General features: G+C 40.4%; 1 protein-coding gene across 5 annotated transcripts in view; it reads left to right on the top strand.

The window, feature by feature from the left end:
• Window positions 1-18,297, top strand: part of Slc71a1 (solute carrier family 71 member 1) — a 31,371-nt gene extending 13,074 nt beyond the window's left edge. For 2 of the 5 annotated variants that reach the window (XM_034499896.2, XM_076933168.1), the window contains exons 3-12: window positions 1,012-1,074; window positions 1,812-1,939; window positions 4,255-4,369; window positions 7,663-7,881; window positions 8,258-8,371; window positions 9,230-9,301; window positions 13,914-14,026; window positions 14,937-15,034; window positions 16,030-16,193; window positions 16,985-18,297. In XM_034499896.2, coding sequence (XP_034355787.1) covers window positions 1,012-1,074; window positions 1,812-1,939; window positions 4,255-4,369; window positions 7,663-7,881; window positions 8,258-8,371; window positions 9,230-9,301; window positions 13,914-14,026; window positions 14,937-15,034; window positions 16,030-16,193; window positions 16,985-17,191 — 1,293 coding nt within the window. In that variant the 3' untranslated portion in view covers window positions 17,192-18,297. The remainder of the gene's footprint in view (window positions 1-1,011; window positions 1,075-1,811; window positions 1,940-4,254; window positions 4,370-7,662; window positions 7,882-8,257; window positions 8,372-9,229; window positions 9,302-13,913; window positions 14,027-14,936; window positions 15,035-16,029; window positions 16,194-16,984) is intronic. The other 3 variants (XM_076933169.1, XM_076933170.1, XM_076933171.1) reach the window with 2 other exon arrangements.
• The last annotated feature ends 6 nt before the right edge of the window (window positions 18,298-18,303 follow it).

The following is an 18,303-nucleotide window of genomic DNA, read 5'->3' as shown; positions in this document are numbered from 1 at the left end:
GTCTGTCTGTCTGTCTGTCTGTCTGTCCTGGGGATTAGTGTAGGACCTTATGCATGCTAATCAAGTACTCCAAAACCTCCGATTGTAACTGCTATTTTGAAACTAGATAATTATCCTCAACAAATAAGAGAGTGCTGCCTTGTATACTAGGTTGCTTAGCGGTGTTGCTGACTTAGTAGATGCTGGTGGTTCTTCCCTCCTGCTCCTCTCCAGGTCATGATGATAAAGCTTAAAGCCCACTTGGTTGGGAGCCACTGATTCAAAATCTTGGAATATTAATAAAAACAAAACCAGAAACATGCTTTTTTTTTTATACATTCATGAGCTTCTTTAATTCACAATTTACCTGTTATTTTCATCTGTCTCTCATCTCTCTGCTGGATGTAAATCCCAGGCAGGGCCTTGTCTGTACCAGGTAAAGGCTGTACCATAGAGCTCTACTCCAGTCTTCTAAGTTTCTCATTTTTATTTACAATGTATATGTTTTCCCAGGTTTCTTGTCATTTGGCAAGAAGAGGAACTAAAGGAGAGGTTTCTTAGTCTTGCAAGATGTCATGAGTCCACCTATAACAGTATTTCTTCCTCTCATGGCCCTTCCCCATTGTCAGAACAGGCAGTGTTCTTAGGAAGAAGCACTGCTTCCAAGCCAGGCAAGAGCTCAGTTGCTCCATCTCTGAGAGCCCACAGCACCATGCTAATCTGGAAATCCATGTGAAATAAAACTAGACTGTATTATGAAAGGTTGTTTGAGCTTGGCGAGGAGGCCCGCACCTTTAATCCCAGCACTTGGGAAGCAGAAGCAGGTGGATCTCTGAATTCAAGGCCAGCCTGGTTTATAGAGCAAGTTCTAGGACAGCCAGGGCTACACAGAGAAACTCTGTCTTGAAAAAAAGAAAGGAAGGAGAGAAAAGAAGACCCGAGGAGGGGGAGGGGGGTGGTGGTGGAGTTGTTTGAAAATGTTAATGTGTACATTTTACTGACTAAAATATAATGTGGTTTTTATTGTCTCAGGTATTGCATGAAACCTTCCCTAAACATACGTTTCTGATGAATGGCCTAATTCAAGGAGTAAAGGTATGGTTAATTCTATGTGTGTGCGCACATATACACATGTGTGTATATTTATAGTTTTGTGTGCTGATTACCTAATCCCTGATGAATAAAGTTTTTATAACCAGATAGAGTATAGTTTGAGGTATTACTTAATTCTTTTTGAACTCTGGGTTTTATATAAGCTTTGACTCAGACTTTATATTTCTTGTTTTATATTAGAATTTGTTTAAGAGGTTTTAGTGCTCTTGTAACAGTGCAGACTTATTTCTGAGTTCAAGGCTAGCCTGGTCTACAGAGTGAGTTCCAGGACAGCCAGAGCTACACAGAGAAACCCTGTCTCGAAAAACCAAAAACAAAAAAACAGTGCAGACTTAAGCATTAAGGATAGTGGTGAGAAAGAAAAAAATTGACTCTTAAACTCTTCATCCGTACAGTCTTTTTATAAACAGGTGGTCTCTTTACCAGTATAAAGTAGATAAGCTGTGAAGTCTTCCAGAGTTGCTGGTTAGTTCCTGTAGTTGGAAGTACATTAGCATTTCATATTTAATACTCAGGCAAAGGCCAACCGATGATTTCCTTAGCCAACCTAAAGACATTTTAAAATAATGTGTAGGTAAGAGATAAGTTACTGTTTATTAAAAATTAAATGATTTGTTTATCTTAGAAGTAGAGTTGCTGTCAAGTTTTTTTGTTCCAGCAAAATGGTTGATTGTTGGCACCTGCGTGTTGAGCGCCCTTTTTTACCATTTGATCTCTAGGGTTTGTTGTCATTCCTCAGTGCCCCACTTATTGGTGCTCTTTCTGATGTTTGGGGCCGAAAATCCTTCTTGCTGCTAACAGTGTTTTTCACATGTGCCCCCATTCCTCTAATGAAGATCAGCCCATGGTATGTATAAGTTTACCTCTGTATTGCAATTAAGTAACTGTTTCTGCTGTTGCTTTCTTAATGCTTCTTTATTTCTTATACTTTTCCTGGACAGTTTACTTATGTTTAGATTTAATTTTATTCTTTAGTATATTTTTTCTTTGACACAGATAAGAAGGCTCAAGAGGGTAAAACCAGTATCTGAATAATGTTGGTGAGGGTTTGGAATTAGATGCTGTTGTTAGAAGCATCTAGACTGCAAGCAAACCTGCTTTTGGATTTCATGGCCCAAATTTCAAACAATCCTTTAGAAACTGGAGACCTGTGCTGACTTCTGTTTTCTTAAGTGGGGGTTTTGTACAGTTCATCCCTATCTGTATTCATTAGGGACGGATTTATTAAAAAGCTCGAAGTGATAGTTGCTCAAACTCTGTTCATTCCTTTTCATATAAAAAAGATTCTGGAGTTGAGCAGTCTGGAGCCTGAGTATAAGTTATAGTGACCTGGACTCCACTCTGCCACCCCTCCCCCTCCCTTTTGCAGCCACCGTAGCATTACCGAAGCCCCAGCTGTCCGTCAGCCTCAGGTGAACGGCAGAAAGTGAGACTACAAACTTTGCTGGCTTTTGATGTGTTCTGTTTTGTTTTTCTTTGTTCTTACAGCAAGATCTTGTTGTATAGCACAGACTGGGCTTGACTTCTGCATCCTGCCCAGTGTCACAAAGAGTGCTGGGTTACAGACATAACAGCCTTCAGTACCACCACCTGTTAAGTCCAGCTCTTAACTACATTACATATATCTTTGGTCAGATTTCTCTATGCATTTATTAGAAGAACGTTCTCAGCCACTCTAATAAAAATTAGGATTATAACTGGGGTAGTAGAATACATATACCTTTGGTCCCAGCACACAGGAGGCAGAGGCAAGTGAGTAAGTTCGAGGCTAACCTGTTCTATAGAGTAACTTCCAGAACAGCCAGGGCTACAATGAGAAACCCTGTCCTGAAAAGCAGAAAATAAACAAACAAAAAGGGTGTATATGTTATTTTTCACTTCAAGAAAAAGAGAACAAGTTCATACATAAAAAAGAACAAATGCCCCAAACTAGCAGGGTTGTGTATCTGTACAGTTTTTCTCTAATGTTCTTTCTACTCCATGGTGTAGATAATATCTCCAGTGAGTGTCTAGAATTATTTAAGAGATATGTGGAAGGGTCTTTTCTTATAGGTTAAATGCCAGCTTTAAAAATCAAGCCTCTGATAAACATGCCAAAGATAAAGATGCAAATGAAATCTTAACCAAAGGAATCTAGCAAAAAATGTAATTTGGAAAGGAATGTGTTTGAAAACTTTCAGTAGCACTAACGTCCTGATGGAATGGCAATGTGAATGTGAATGAGTAAGCATGACTTAAGCTAAGTGTCACTATCACAGTAGGTTTCTAGAGTCATTTTTAGTAAAATACGCGTCTTTCAAAATACCTTTTCTCTCTATGGGAGAGAGGGAGGGGGAGGGGGAGGGAGAGGGGGAGGGAGGGAGTTTGTATGTACTTTCCCATTGGGGTTCATGTGGAGACCAGATTGATACTGGGCTTGTTAGCAGCAATTACTTTTCCACCTTGATTTTGGAGAAAGTCACCAAGCCTAGAAAGCACGCTTTTTATGCTAGACTTGACTGGCTGCCGGGCTCCTACTCCATGCACTAGTGCTGAGGATAGGGTCACACTGCTGTGCCCAGCTTGTCATGTTTACATAGGTGTTGAGGGTCTGCATTCAGTTCTTCATGCTTGTACAGCAAGCTAGTTACCCAGGAGCCACCTTCTCCCCGCCTGTTTATTCTTTATAGTAACTGTCTTAATTTTACGAGCACTGTCATTCAGGTTTCTTCAGTGTAAAGAGTTTGTTTTGCCAATTGAAGAGGCAAAAATCACTGGAGGAAAAGGTGTAACTTGTGTATATGGGCTCACTAGCATGCAGGGACTTGTCTATGTGTGGTACTTGGATGAAAGGTAGTAATGAATCATACTAATTTTTATCTTGTTGCTGTTTTGAATAGAACAGCAAAGCCCTTGGCAGTTTAAACTGTTCAGATTAAAGAATTACCAGAATGTATTACCTAATGCTGAATTCTCTGTAGAGGCTGAGTTGCTCTGAAGAGTCATTTCTAGCTATATGTTTTCATGACTGGCCTGGGATTTATAGATGTGGTAATTCACACATTGTCCTAGAAAGCTCTTGGCTGAAATGAGTTGTTCTTACTGTAACTTTAGACATGAAGAAGCATTTTAAGTACTAGTGCTTGTTCTAACTAGTTTTTCTTGCTTGCCTTTCATTCTTAGGTGGTACTTTGCTGTTATCTCTGTTTCTGGGGTTTTTGCAGTTACCTTCTCTGTGGTATTTGCATATGTAGCAGATATAACTCAAGAGCATGAAAGAAGTATGGCTTACGGGCTGGTATGTATACTTCCTCACTCCTTCCAGCAGCTTCTGTGTCTGCTGCAAATGCCGGGATGAAGTGCTCCTTTCTGCAAGACGTACAAATTTACAGTCACTTCATTAGATTGAAGAAACTTAAAAGTTTCTTCAAAGATGTGATGGTTCTTGTCTGTAATCTCAGAATTAAGGAGACTGATTCCTATTAATTAATTAATTAATCTATACTAATTAAACAAGACTGTCATAAAAACCTAGAACCATACAAGCCTTGGCAGTTACTATTCAGGAACTATCCATAAGTGTTGTCATAATTTAAAAGATTGTGTATTTTGTATTATCATTTTTAATGGAATTCTAAAATAAGGAAATAAAATTACTACTCATTTAATAACTCATTGAATTAATCTAAAATATAAGAGGCTAACATCTAGTTTAGAGTTTGCTAAACCTTTTGTGAGGCTTTGTAAGCCATGTACAGTCTACTCAGTGTGTGTCTGTCTGTGTGTATAATTCCTTTTAAGAGTGTAATAACCAGAGAGATGGCTCATCATGTAAATGAACTTGCTACCGTGCCTGATGACCTGGTTTTCATCTCCAGAACCCACGTGGTAGAAAAGAACTGATTGCTGTGGGGTTTCTTCTGACCTCCATATGTGTATCATGGTAGACCCTCCCTGCATACATGCACACATAGCTCATAAGTTGAAAAGAGTGTCCTACCTTCTTACCTCATGTGGCTCACAGACAGTTGCTTGCCAATATTTATAGTGACTAATTGTAGTACAGTCTGATTTCCTTTCAAATCTAAGAATAAGATGACTACCAGAACCATAGTCACATACTGTTACTTAAGTAGACAAAAAGAAGTAGGGCAGTGAGGAGTTTCAGCCAACATGAGGTACATGTGTGATAAATAAGGACTGGGTATTATAATGCCTGCATTTTAGTTCTGTGAAATATGATTTCTGATTCAAAGAAATTGCAAAAAATGAGGGTATTGTAAGGGTTTGGGAAAGGAAGGATAGGGAGAATGTAGGGGAAACTCACAAAAAGTACTAGTGGTTTTAGTTGTGGGGTTAAACCTTTAAATAATAACGAGGCTGATGATAGCCAGTTGTTGGTGGTGGTGGTGGTTGTTTTTTTTTTTTTTTTAAACAAACCCAGCTTTCTTGAAGTAAACTTACAATTCTTCCATTTCTTATAGAGTTGTATAACTATCATGATAGTTGGACAACTATCAATACAGTTGGAACTTAGGGTTATACTGAAGTAACTAAATTTTCCCTAACCAAAGCCTTTTTCATTTTTAGAGAGGGCCTTACTATACCCAGTTCTGCCTCTGTGCTGGGATTATAGACAAAACTCACTATACAAGGCTAATCGTGCATACCTTTAATCCCAGGAGCCAGAGGCAGATCACAGGAATCTTTGACTTGAAGGCCAGCCTGGTCTACATAGCAATTTCCAGGCCAGCCAGAACTACATAGTAAGGCACTCCTAAGAAAAATCAACAAAAAAGAATTTTCCAGCTTGGTCACTTCAAGTGAAGAATTTCTAGCCTTTAAAGGCCTAGCCTAGGAAATGATACTGACATAGAGATGGTGTGGATCTAGGGACAGGAGACAGTGAACCTTGTGCTCCTCTCCTTTCTGCCAGAAGGAAATGGCCACAGGCTGGCAGGATTGAGATGGTAGAGCACAAAGGGACACTGATCAGGTTGTTGATTGCATTGCAAATGCAAGCTCACCTGATGTGATGGTGGGAGTGAGTGCCTCTGCCCCAGGAGTGGGAGCTCTGCTTGCTCCACTGTGTCCTGGCGCCATACTGAGACACCACTGCTGTCTGGTTTTAGAATATCTCCATTGAACCAAAGAACATTCAGACCCATTTATCATCCTCTGCACCCTGAGGCCAGACAGCAGTCTGTACTCTGTCTATATGCTTTTGCCTTTGGTAGACATTTCATACAGATTGCATAGTATAAGTCAGCCTTTTTATGTCTAGGATCTTTCGGCTTAGTGCACTCTTGAGATCTACCTGCTCATCCAATTTGCTGTGTAGTGTTTCTGTGTTTGCACAAACTACATTTTGTTAATTAAAAGGTGAATGCCCCTTGGTGGATGCTTGGGTTAAAAGATACAGCTTTTTAACATTTTAATTGTGAGAGAGACAGGGCCCTCGAATAAATAGCAGCTTGTGTGTGGGGGGGTTCATTTTATTTTATATGTATGAGTGATTTACCTGTAAAGATCAATAGGGATGGTGATCTGAGTTTGATTCCTGGGTCCTACATAGTAAAATGTAGAGAACCAACTGTGACAAGTTGTCCTCTGAGTTCTGTTGTGTACATATAGCACAAACACACATACATGCATGCATGCATACATACATACATACATATGTATATACATACATGAATGAATGTAAAAAAAAACCTGAATTCATTTTAATCATTATTCATAAAATTGCAAATAAACACTCGGGTTGATTAACTGCATTCAAAAGTCAAAATGGCATAGAAAGAATAAAATTTCCATTTTTATTTCTTCTGTCTTACTCCTCTGAATACTGGAGTGAACATAGGGCCTCACATAAGGTAGGCAGTTACCAGTCCTGGCTCTAATTTCTAGTTCCTTCTGAAGACCATGGTTTTGATTGGGTGTTATCTGCCTTCAGATCTGCTGATTTGCAGTTCAGTCAGTGTGGTAAGCCAGCTTTGTCAGGGGTTACTGAGTTCTCTCTAATCTTTGCCTCTGCTAGGCTTGTCCGCACCTCTTCAGAGGTCGAGAGAAGGTCTCGGTGACCCTTATTTTTCCTCTTCCTGATCCTTCTGTTAAAAGTCTCTAAGTTTGATGTCAGCTAGCCCTGAATATGTATCATAATAAACATTTAATTATCTAATTTTGATGAGAAAAATCACATTGAAATTGAATCCTCTTACAGCAGTGAATGATTTTAGACTGTTTATAGAAAGTGCAAGGGACTGATAGTGCTGAGGACTAGCACAGAACAGGAAGGGTGCTGTGCATTCATGTGCTCTGGGCTCCTCACTTCCTCAACCAATCACCTTTTAGTTCCTTGTTGGCTTGTAGGTCTGTTTCCCAATGAATTAGTCTGTAGGCTGTATTCACACAAAAGGCTCCAAAGTTTAAAAGTTTGAGAGGCTGGACCATCTCCTTAAGGAAGAATCTGATGTGATGACCTTCCTGAAAGAGAGCAGAGTCTGAAGAGTGCAGTTGCAGCTGGCTTGTCAAGCAGGCTGGTGCTGACAGGGGAGTCCCCGATAACCCCTTCTCTGTTCCTGATTGCAGGTTTCCGCCACGTTCGCTGCCAGCTTAGTTACCAGCCCTGCAATTGGAGCTTACCTTGGACGAGTGTATGGGGACAGCTTAGTGGTGGTCCTTGCTACAGCAATAGCTCTGCTAGACATCTGTTTTATCCTTGTTGCTGTGCCAGAGTCATTGCCTGAGAAGATGCGACCAGCATCGTGGGGCGCTCCCATTTCCTGGGAACAGGCTGACCCTTTTGCAGTAAGTTTTTCCTTGGCAAAAGAGAATTCCTGATTCAGTGGAATACGGATACTTCTCTCTGGATGTTTGGGGAGTGGAGAGCATCTTAAAGTTTATATATTTATTACTATCAGGGTCTCACTATGCAGCCCAAGGTGGCCTATTTTTGGAGATCATTCTATATCAGCCTCCTGAGTTCTGCAAATATGAGCATGCGCCAAAGGGGCTTTTTTTTTTTTTTAAATAAAACAACAACAACAACAAAAAAAAAACAAAACATTTTTTTAACAGTTTGAAATATTTTTCAGACTAGTTTGAGTAGGATGAAATAAAGAGCAAACTAGTTGTAAGAGTGAGGTTTTGATGTAAGCATGTGTTTATATTTCTCCTATTCTAGTCTTTAAAAAAAGTGGGCCAAGATTCCATAGTGCTGCTGATCTGTATCACGGTGTTTCTCTCCTACCTACCTGAAGCAGGCCAGTACTCCAGCTTCTTCTTATACCTCAGACAGGTAAGATCATCTTACTAAAGCAAACTTGTCCTGTTTAGCACCCTAAGAACAATATTCTACCTGTTCAGGAGTGGCATTCATCTTTAACAATGAATACTTGTCCTAGTTTGCTTTCTATTGCTGTGGTAAAACACTCAGCAAAAGCAACTCAAGGAAGAAAGGATTATTTGGTTTCTATTTCCTTGCACAGTCCCATCTTTGGAGGAAATCAGGGCAGAAACCTGGAAGCAGGAACTGAAGCAGAGACTATGGAGGAGTGCTGCTTCCTGGCTTGCTCCTCGGATTCATGCTTAGTTAGCAACCTTTCTTACCTCCCAGGACCACCTTGCCTCCAGGGTGGTACCATATATGGTGTGCTGGACCCTTCTACATCAGTCAGTAATCAAGGAAGTATCCCCACAGACTTGCCTAGAGGCCAGTCTGATGAAAACATTAAGGTTTTCTCTTCCCAGGCTAGTTTGTGTCATGTTGACAGAAGAACTACCACTGCAATACTATTTTATAAACAGTGGCCAACAAGACCTCAGCCTCCTGATAGAGGACCTGTCTGTGCTCCCCATCCTTAGTGCTGGAGATGAAACCCAGGGCCTCACGCTGTAGTTATTTTTAAAATGATTTTGTGTGCTTCATAGCTTAGTTATGGCCAAATAAAAGATCTATTATATATAATAAGAAGGTGTTTTTAATATGTTAAGCCTTTTTTTTTTCTGAAGAAAAGTGTAAGTAAATTAAAATTAGAATAAAAAATTATCAATAAGCATTTTTCTAGTCATTCAATGTTAATATACATGTGGCTACACTAGTATATATTTGCTATGCTTCTTTTTTCATTATTTTACTGTTTTGGAAACCTTCTAGATAATGAAATTTTCCCCGGAAAGTGTGGCAGCCTTTATAGCGGTCCTTGGCATTCTGTCCATTATTGCACAGGTGAGTTTCTGCTTTAGTTAAACTGATGTCAAAGGAGGCCCATCCCTCATCCAAATGAGGCCTTATTCAGTGAAGGCTTTGTGCTGCTTTGAATGTGTTTGGCACTATTAGGAGGTGTGGCCTTGTTGGAGGAAGTATATCATTGTGGCAGTAGGCTTTAAGGCCCTCCTCCTAGCAGCTTGGAAGCCAGTCTTCTAGAGGCATTCAGATGAAGATATAAAACTCTCAGCTCCTCCTGCACCATGCCTGCCTGCTTCCTCCTTGCTGATAATAGACTGAACCTCTGAACCTGTAAGCCAGCCCCAATTAAATGTTGTCCTTATAAGAGTTGCCTTGGTCATGGTGTCCGTTCACAGTAGTAAAACTCTAAGACAGGTGTGTTGGTAGAGGTTTTTTTTTGTTTTTTTTTTGTTTTTTTTTTTTTTTTTTTTAAAAGACAGGGTCTCTCTATACTCTCTAAGAAGTCACTATGTAGACCAAGCTGGCCTCAAAGTTACAGAGATCCTCCTGGCTCCCAAGTGCTGGGACTAAAGGCCTGTGCCACCATGCCTGGCTAGAAACAAGTCTGATCTGTAGAGTCAAAAACTTGTTAGCAGAGCTAGTTATTGATTAGACTTTTTGGATGGATACATATTAGTGAAAATGTGGTGTATAACATGACAGGTTTTGGTTTTGGTTTTGGTTTTGGTTTTGGTTTTGGTTTTGGTTTTGGTTTTGGTTTTGGTTTTGGTTTTGGTTTTGGTTTTGGTTTTGGTTTTGGTTTTGGTTTTGGTTTTGGTTTTGGTTTTGGTTTTGGTTTTGGTTTTGGTTTTGGTTTTGGTTTTGGTTTTGGTTTTGGTTTTGGTTTTGGTTTTGGTTTTGGTTTTGGTTTTGGTTTTGGTTTTGGTTTTGGTTTTGGTTTTGGTTTTGGTTTTGGTTTTGGTTTTTCGAGACAGGGTTTCTCTGTTAGCCTTGGCTGTCCTGGAACTCACTCTGTAGACCAGGCTGGCCTCGAACTCAGAAATCTGCCTGCCTCTGCCTCCCAAGTGCTGGGATTAAAAGGCGTGCGCCACCACCGCCCGGCAACATGACAGTTTATGAATTTATATCAGGACTTCTCCTTGCTCTGTGAATTTACTCTTCAAGTAGTCACTGAATGTCTACAGTACTGAACAGACCCTGGTTGAACAGTGTATTGATTCCTGTAATCTAGACTTTATGTTCTAGGGAATGAGACAGGATGTATAGGTAACTTTAAAAAAACAGGAGGAGTGGTGGAGAAACTTGGGGAAAGGTTTTATCAGTAAGGGTAGTTTGAGAAGTACGAAATATACAAATGCCACGGATGTGCAGATACAGCTGGAGGAGGAGAATTTCAAGTTGTAATGAGAATAATGCCCCAAGGGTGAGAGTGCTCCCGGTGCATGAATAAGAAAGCAGAGAGGCCTGTTTGTCAATGCTCCTGGGCAAGGGGAAGAACTAGGGAGCAGATGCCAAGGGGCTCCTAGAAGTGATTGTTGACACAGTGGGTCTTTTAGTCTTTGGGTGTGAGAGATTCTTACAGTGAGTCTGACTTAGTGATTATACACAGGATGTGACCCCAGGAAGGGAGGTGACCAGTATTTCTGGATTCAGTTTTTGACTTGAATGACTTCTTAGTGGCCTTAAAAAAATTTACCTTTTGTTCCCACTTGCAAGATAAACAGGCTAGCAATACACAAGGAGATGGTTTTTGTTGTGCGGGTGTGTATGTTCCCAGGGTCTCTCTTACTGAAATTTCTCCTGAATTAGGATTTATTGGTCCTGGCTTTTTATAAGTTGAGAAAGATCATAAATTCTATAAATTCACAGTATTATCTGGTTGTGTTGAATGCTTGGCTGTAAGGTGCTGGGTGTTTGGTTGGTTGGTTGGTTTGGTTTGGTTTGGTTTTGGTTTTCCCAAACAGGGTTTCTCTGTGTAGCCCTGGCTTTCCTGGAGCTCACTCTGTAGACCAGGCTGGCCTCAAACTCAGAAATCCGCCTGCCTCTGCCTCCCAAGTGCTGGGATTAAAGGCGTACGCTGCCACTGCCCAGCAAGGTGCTGTTTGTAAGCAGGTTTTGGTGGTAGTTATGATCTCCTTTGGGAAGTGTCCGCTTCCTTAGCCTCGAATTCTCGAAGAGTGCATGCTTGTGCCCATACTGACCATTCCGCTGTGTGCCTACCTCAGGCTGTGGAGATTTCATCTTTTAGCACGGCTTATCACTCTGGGGTGCAGCAATGATGAGGGCCTAGGTTCTCAACTTGTGGGTCATGACCCCACAGGGGTCACAGATCAGCTATTTACATTATAATTCATAACAATAGCAAAATTACAGTTATGAAGTAGCTATGAAAATAGATGTGTGGCTGGGGTCACCACAACATGAGGAACTGCATTAAAGGGTAGCAACATTGTGAAGGTTGAGAACCACTGCTCTAGAGCCTTAAGAAGAAGCAGAACTATTGAGGTTACAAGTGCTTTGTTTGGGGGTAGTTTTGAGTACACTTTCCCAGAAAGCAAGAGGGTATAGTGAAGAAACTACAAAATGACTATTTCACTAGGAGAAAGTCTTTATTGCAGATAAGAGAGAGAACAGCCAAAGGCATCTGGACTGAGAGAAAGAAACAGACTGGACATGGCCAAGGCAAGAGAAGTGGGAATAAGAGAGGAAATAGGAGACAGTGGGGGTGGGGCAGGAGGATACTTGTGAATAGGGACTGAGGAGCCTGGAGGCCAGCATGAGCTTTGATATGCACCAAGGTCCATGGTGAACCATATGTCCCTTTTGCCAGAAGCCAAGGAAATGACTCCTTTTGACAGATGAATTTCACAAGTTCCTGAGCAATGCTGGATTTATAGACCCAAGACTTAACAGTTTTGAGTTTACAAATTTAGTCCTCCTAATATGTAAGTTGTTACCTCTAATAGTTTCTACCCACAAACAATAAGGAAGTATGTTACTTATTGCTTTACAAGGATGTAACATACACAAAATCTTATTGGATGAAATAAAAGTTGAAATTTTCACATACGTGTGAAATACTAGCTTTATCTGGGCAGTGAGCTTCTCTTGGAAAGCTGCTGGGTGGGGAGCATTTTGTGGAGTGGTTACCAAGGAGTCTAAGCCTACAAGATGGGCAGGCCTGGGGATTCGGTCCTCTATGCTGTGCACTCCTACCAGAGTCTTAGAGAAGAAAGCTGAGTCTTTCAGATGTTCCTAGGAGCCTGGTCCAGTGGTCATGGGTTCTCATTTGAAAATCCTAGGAATCTTTTTTGAGGCAAGGACTCATTCTAACTCATGCTAGCCTAGAACTCAACTGTAGCCTATACTGGCCTTCTCCTGATGAGCCTCAGGTTAGAGACCTGAGGCTCTGTACACACACCTATTAGCAAAAGAAGCTTTATTTGCTGTTAACTAGCTTATTCAGTGACCAAACCACATAAAATGTTAAATGATTAAATTTCCACTTACACTCAGATCTGATGTGTCAGGAAGTAATGAGAGTGATTTGAGTACCACTGTTAGCCATTTTATATGGTATGTTCCACATTAGTTAGAATAGCAGTTAGTTTTGATGCCCTAATCCATACAGAGTTTCATTTACATTAGAAATATAGGAATGTCCATCTACCCATAAAGCCAATTATGAAATGTTTCCTGTGTGCCACACACAGCTCTAAGCACTTCACATAAATGATTCATTTCATCCAGTATTCAATTCTGAAGTTGCTGCTCTTATTTCTACTTGGTAAAAAAAAAAAATGAAGTAGACTCACTCAGTATCTCAAGAATTGTGGTCCATCATGGGTGTTCAAAGTCTGTGCTCTCAAATATATTTTTCCCAAATCATACTTCATAGTTCACAGAATCCTCACGATTTCAATAGCAGGCTTAGAAGAAGTCCTATGTGGCCATAGGATAGCATTGAGCTATATCTTAGTTACTTTTGTATTTCTGTGATAAGACAGTATAACCATACCAATTTATAGAAAGTTGAATCTGAGATTCACAGTTCCAGAACATAGGAGCTGGCAGAGAACATGGCGGCTGCTTCAGCACAGTGCTGAAGCGGTACTAAGAGCTGGACTAGTCCACATGCAGGAGACACTGCTAAGAATGGTGGGACGCTTGACGTCCCAAAGCCCACATCCAGAGGCATCCCCTCCAACAAGGCCATACCTGATATTTTCCAAACAGTTCCGCCAATATTGGGACCACGTATTGAAAACAGATGCTTGAATGGGGGCCATTCTCATTCAGACTACCACTAGGGCTCACTTGGCTTTGGGTTTCATTCAGCATGGTTTCATTCATACTGGTCATCTCCATCAGAACCCCAGAGGCTTTTGACAGTGTCGTCCTCTTTGTAAGTGTGACTGGAGATTCCTAGCTCTGACTCCGCACGTGTGGTAAAAGGAACTTACTTCACTAGAGGGAAGAAACACTTTTTTGTCTCTTTTTCAAAACTTAGCGATACGGGCCAGCAAGATGGCTCTGTAGGTAAAGGTACTTGCCATCAAGGAGAAAATTAAGTCCTGAAGAATAAATAAATGCAAGTTTTTTTAAAAAGAGGAAAAAAAAACCCTTTGTGATAATTGTGTTTGTCTTTCAGACTATAGTCTTGAGTTTACTCATGAGGTCAATTGGAAATAAGAACACCATCTTATTGGGTCTGGGATTTCAAATATTGCAGCTGGCATGGTACGGCTTTGGTTCAGAACCTTGGTAGGTATAAATACTGTGATTTTTTTTTTCTTGTATTCTTTGAAAGTTTCATTTGTATGAGGTAATTTGATTAAGTCAACCCACTACTGTCTGCCTCCTGATCCTCCTCCAACTCTCCAACACATCTCTCTCCCAGTGTTATAGAATTGTGGTGTGTGTGAACTTAACCCAGAGTCCAAAATAGTGTTGTCCATGTGGGCCTGGCCAGGCAGTGGGGACATCTACAGGTCCTGGGCTGCCTACCCACAGCCACATCCCTATTATAAAGGTTTCTGGTGCTTGCTGTTTTGGTTTTTGAGACATGCTCCCCCTTTTTCTGTTTTTTAGCTAAGGCTGCCTCTGTCTCACAAGTGCTACTTCTACAGGTGGACATGACCACGCCCAGCCCTGACTTTTTAGTTTTTTCTCAGCTAAGCTATTGACTTGAATCTGTTTCTTGCTGTACTTTAGAACATGCATAGTACAATTTCCCACATATATTTATATATTCTAGAGCGGCTTAAGGCTACACACGTTACAGTCAATCATTGACTTAAGATGAATCACAAATCCATGGGAACTTTAGAAGACTGCTGGCTTCAGTCTTTAAATACATGTGATATTTCTTTATTAATAAATTTTACATATAATCCTTAATGCAGGTTCTCAACTTCCCACACAATATTAGTCCACATTATGGTTTGGAACAACCCAATTTTACAACAAAGTAAAATTTTTTGTGAACAAGTAGTTGCAGCTTCCATAGTCCATGAGCTACACCTTTAAATGACGAGCCCAGAACCACTTAGAGGAAGAGAGAAAGCCAACTTCTCTTCTTCACACAGTCATTGCACAGTCAGGATGACTTGGTTTGATTTGACGGGGAAAATGGAGAAGCAGTAGTAACGTTTGTTTCCTGCTTGGGTTACAGGATGATGTGGGCTGCTGGGGCAGTGGCAGCCATGTCTAGCATCACCTTTCCAGCTGTTAGTGCCCTTGTTTCACGGACTGCTGATGCGGATCAACAGGGTGAGTCGGTCGGAGTCCTGTTAGTCACTTAAAAGAATAGAGTATCTGCTTTTCTCTTACATAAGTACTAAAGCTAAGCGTATCTTTAGAATGTTTGTCCTAAGTTTGCTGCCTGTGGTAAAGCAGGTTCTGAGATACTAATTTCCAGTGGCCATTAGTCACTTGTCCTTTTTAAAATGTTGAATGGCTGGTTTTGGGTTTTTTTTTTTTCAACATTGTGACAAAATACCCAACAGAAACATCATAAAGGATTAATCTGGGTTGAGAGTCCAGTCCATGGTGGCTTGGTCTCATTGTTGGCCCAGAGGGAGGATGATGTCAGCGGGGGCATGTGGTAGAAGCTACTCATCATAATGGGTGACAGGGAGTAGATAGGATGAAGCCAGGGACAGGATATCCCTCCAAGGACTCACCGAAGCATTCTGGTTCTAGGGCCTCCCAAGGAGCACTACAAGTAGCACTAAGCACTCAGGACGCAAGCCTGTGAGGGACATTGTGCATTTGTGTCTGAATTTCCTATTGAGGTGTCACTGTTGTGCTATGTGATAAGTACCTCAGTGTTCATCGTAACACTTTAAAATTACCTGGCTTTAAGAGAAAAGAGGGTTGTAGCACAGTGGCAGTCATTTAGTGAAATGAGGATGGAAAAGCCCGTGGTAACAAGAAGTTGCAATTTCATTTAGAAAGATGATCCTAGGGAAATTGAGAATCACTTAGTAATTTTTTTGTTTGACGGTTTCTAATGTACTTAGTTCCTGACTGATTTACTGCCAAGAGGCAAGTGCTTTTGCTCCCCAGAGTTCATCCTATATGTTATGTCTGGGCTTGCATTTGCATAGGGCAGCAACTACTGATGGCCTCAGTAGCATTTAATACCATTAGAGTGAGTTGCTGGTAGCATTAGAAATCTCTATTTAGATTCATTTCACATTTGCAGTTTTTTAAAAAAGTAGGAAACGGTAATGTGCTAAATGGTTGTTTTAAACAACATGTAGGTGTTGTTCAAGGAATGATAACAGGAATCCGAGGACTGTGTAATGGTCTGGGACCAGCCCTTTATGGGTTCATTTTCTACATATTCCATGTGGAACTTAAAGAACTGCCAATCACAGGAACAGACCTGGGGACAAACACAAGCCCTCAGCACCACTTTGAACAGGTAATTCTTCATTTCTATATTCTATTTATTTGGCTGGATTAAAGTATATTTTTGAAAAGAAAAGCTTTTGTGTAAAGCTGTTTCTGGTACTAAGTCCAGTTCTAGTGTTTGTTGTGAAACCCCATTTTGTCAATTCGTGTCTAATGGCATGGCAGCCCCTTCTGAATTTCACACTGCTGCGTTCCTTCTAACTTGTGAGTGCCGCAGCTGTCAGCCATCTCTGATGGAATGAGTCGGATGTGGATGGTAGATAGTTGTTGACTTGCTTGTTTTATTTCCCAACTGAAATTACCAACACCAAACCACATGGACCATTGAGCCAATACTAACAGCTCTGCAGTTTCTTGATTAAGCAAGAGTTTCCTCAGGCCAGCCTATTTAATGTGGGCCATATACAACAGAAACAGTTGTAGGGTTTTGCCCAGAATGAATGATTTGGGCTAAAATAAAAATTTTTGTTTTTGTGGTTACAATGCTATATTTATTTTTGAAATGGTTCTACAGGTGTAGTACTAGTATGTGACTCCAAGGCTCCTCCTGTCTTCCTCTGGAACAGTACACTAAGTGGAGGGACACAGGAGACCTGTTCTTAGGCTCTGCTAAAAGTTACCCACAGTTGTCCAAGTTACTTTGCCATTTTCACTGAAAAGTGAAGTATTTTATAGCTCTTGCTTCAAAGTAGTCTTTGACTTTAAAAAAAAAATGCAAGCAAACAGTCGCTGAGCAGTTATTGGAGGCTGGGGCAGGAGGAGTATTTGTGCAAAAAAATTTCACCATTGTTTCTTCCTCAGAATTCCATCATCCCTGGCCCCCCCTTCCTCTTTGGAGCCTGTTCGGTGCTGCTGGCTCTGCTCGTTGCCTTGTTTATTCCGGAACACACTAACTTAAGTTTAAGGTCCAGCAGTTGGAGGAAGCACTGTGGCGGTCACAGCCATCCTCACAGTACACAAGCGCCAGGAGAGGCCAAAGAACCTTTACTCCAGGACACGAATGTGTGACCGAGCGAGATCAGGAAGACTCTTCTCAGCACCCAGGTCTTAGTTTTCACCTGTAGTTCAGGATGTACATTCCATTTCCATCCACAATGTACTTAAGATTGTCTTAAGAAATACCTGCATGAACTCCGTGAGAACTAAAGAAAGAACTGGACAGTTTTCCAAAGATGTTACACTTTCTTTTGAAAAGAAACCTTTTGTTTATATTAGCACCACTCTCTTGCCACTAAACTGTTTTATTACACATCTTTAATTAAAGCTATATATGTAACTCCGCTGTCGGCGCGTCTCTGCCATTTCCTTAGGTGTTGAGCCTTTACCTGCTCGTGCTGACTCAGTGACACAGTAGGCAGGATGGTTATGGACCTGTTTGCTTTAACATTGTAAAACCTGAGTCATTGTAAAATCTTGGGTCAAATAATTCAAAGCCTTAATGCAGATGCACTAGAAAAGAAATGGAAAGAACTGTTTGCATTTAAAAGAACTTGTGAAAATTGTAGAAAATCAGAATCATGTTTCAAGCTTGTTTGCCATAATTTTATTTAAAACATTATTCACTACTGTTCTGAAGTATGAAAATATCAGCCAATTAGAATTTACATTGGAGTGGTCAGAGCCTATCCTTCTGTGTTCTGGCTCAAGTTGTTTAAAGTTGTTCTGCTTCTTATACCACTGTTCTTTTGATATTTGCATAATCATAAGGACCTCAACACTTGAATACATAATCTAAAAATTATATAGTAAAGCTGGTAGCCTTGAAAATGTCAATGTGATATCTATATGTAGATAAATATATATAGTGGCCTTTCAGGACTGTCACAGTAACACTTTATTTACAGAGCTAATGTTTGTCCTAAATTTTCAGGACCCTAGAAGAGAGCTTTATACAATTACTGATGTGAATTTCTCTAAAGTGTATATTTTTGTGTCCAGTTATATTATTTAAAAAAGTGTTACTTTGTAAAAAATGTACATAAAGTATTGTATAGTTTACACTGTTTTCATCTTGTGTGTGGTTACTGCCTAATGCTTTTTAAACTTGGAGCATTCACTATGATTAAATAAGGTCTCAAATGTAAATATTCTGTTAATAAAATTAAATATTTTAATGATTT

The sequence above is a fragment of the Arvicanthis niloticus genome, chromosome 4, assembly GCF_011762505.2.
Source record: "Arvicanthis niloticus isolate mArvNil1 chromosome 4, mArvNil1.pat.X, whole genome shotgun sequence".
In the NCBI taxonomy this organism is placed as follows: domain Eukaryota; kingdom Metazoa; phylum Chordata; class Mammalia; order Rodentia; family Muridae; genus Arvicanthis; species Arvicanthis niloticus.
This window is presented reverse-complemented; position numbering and strand designations above follow the sequence as displayed.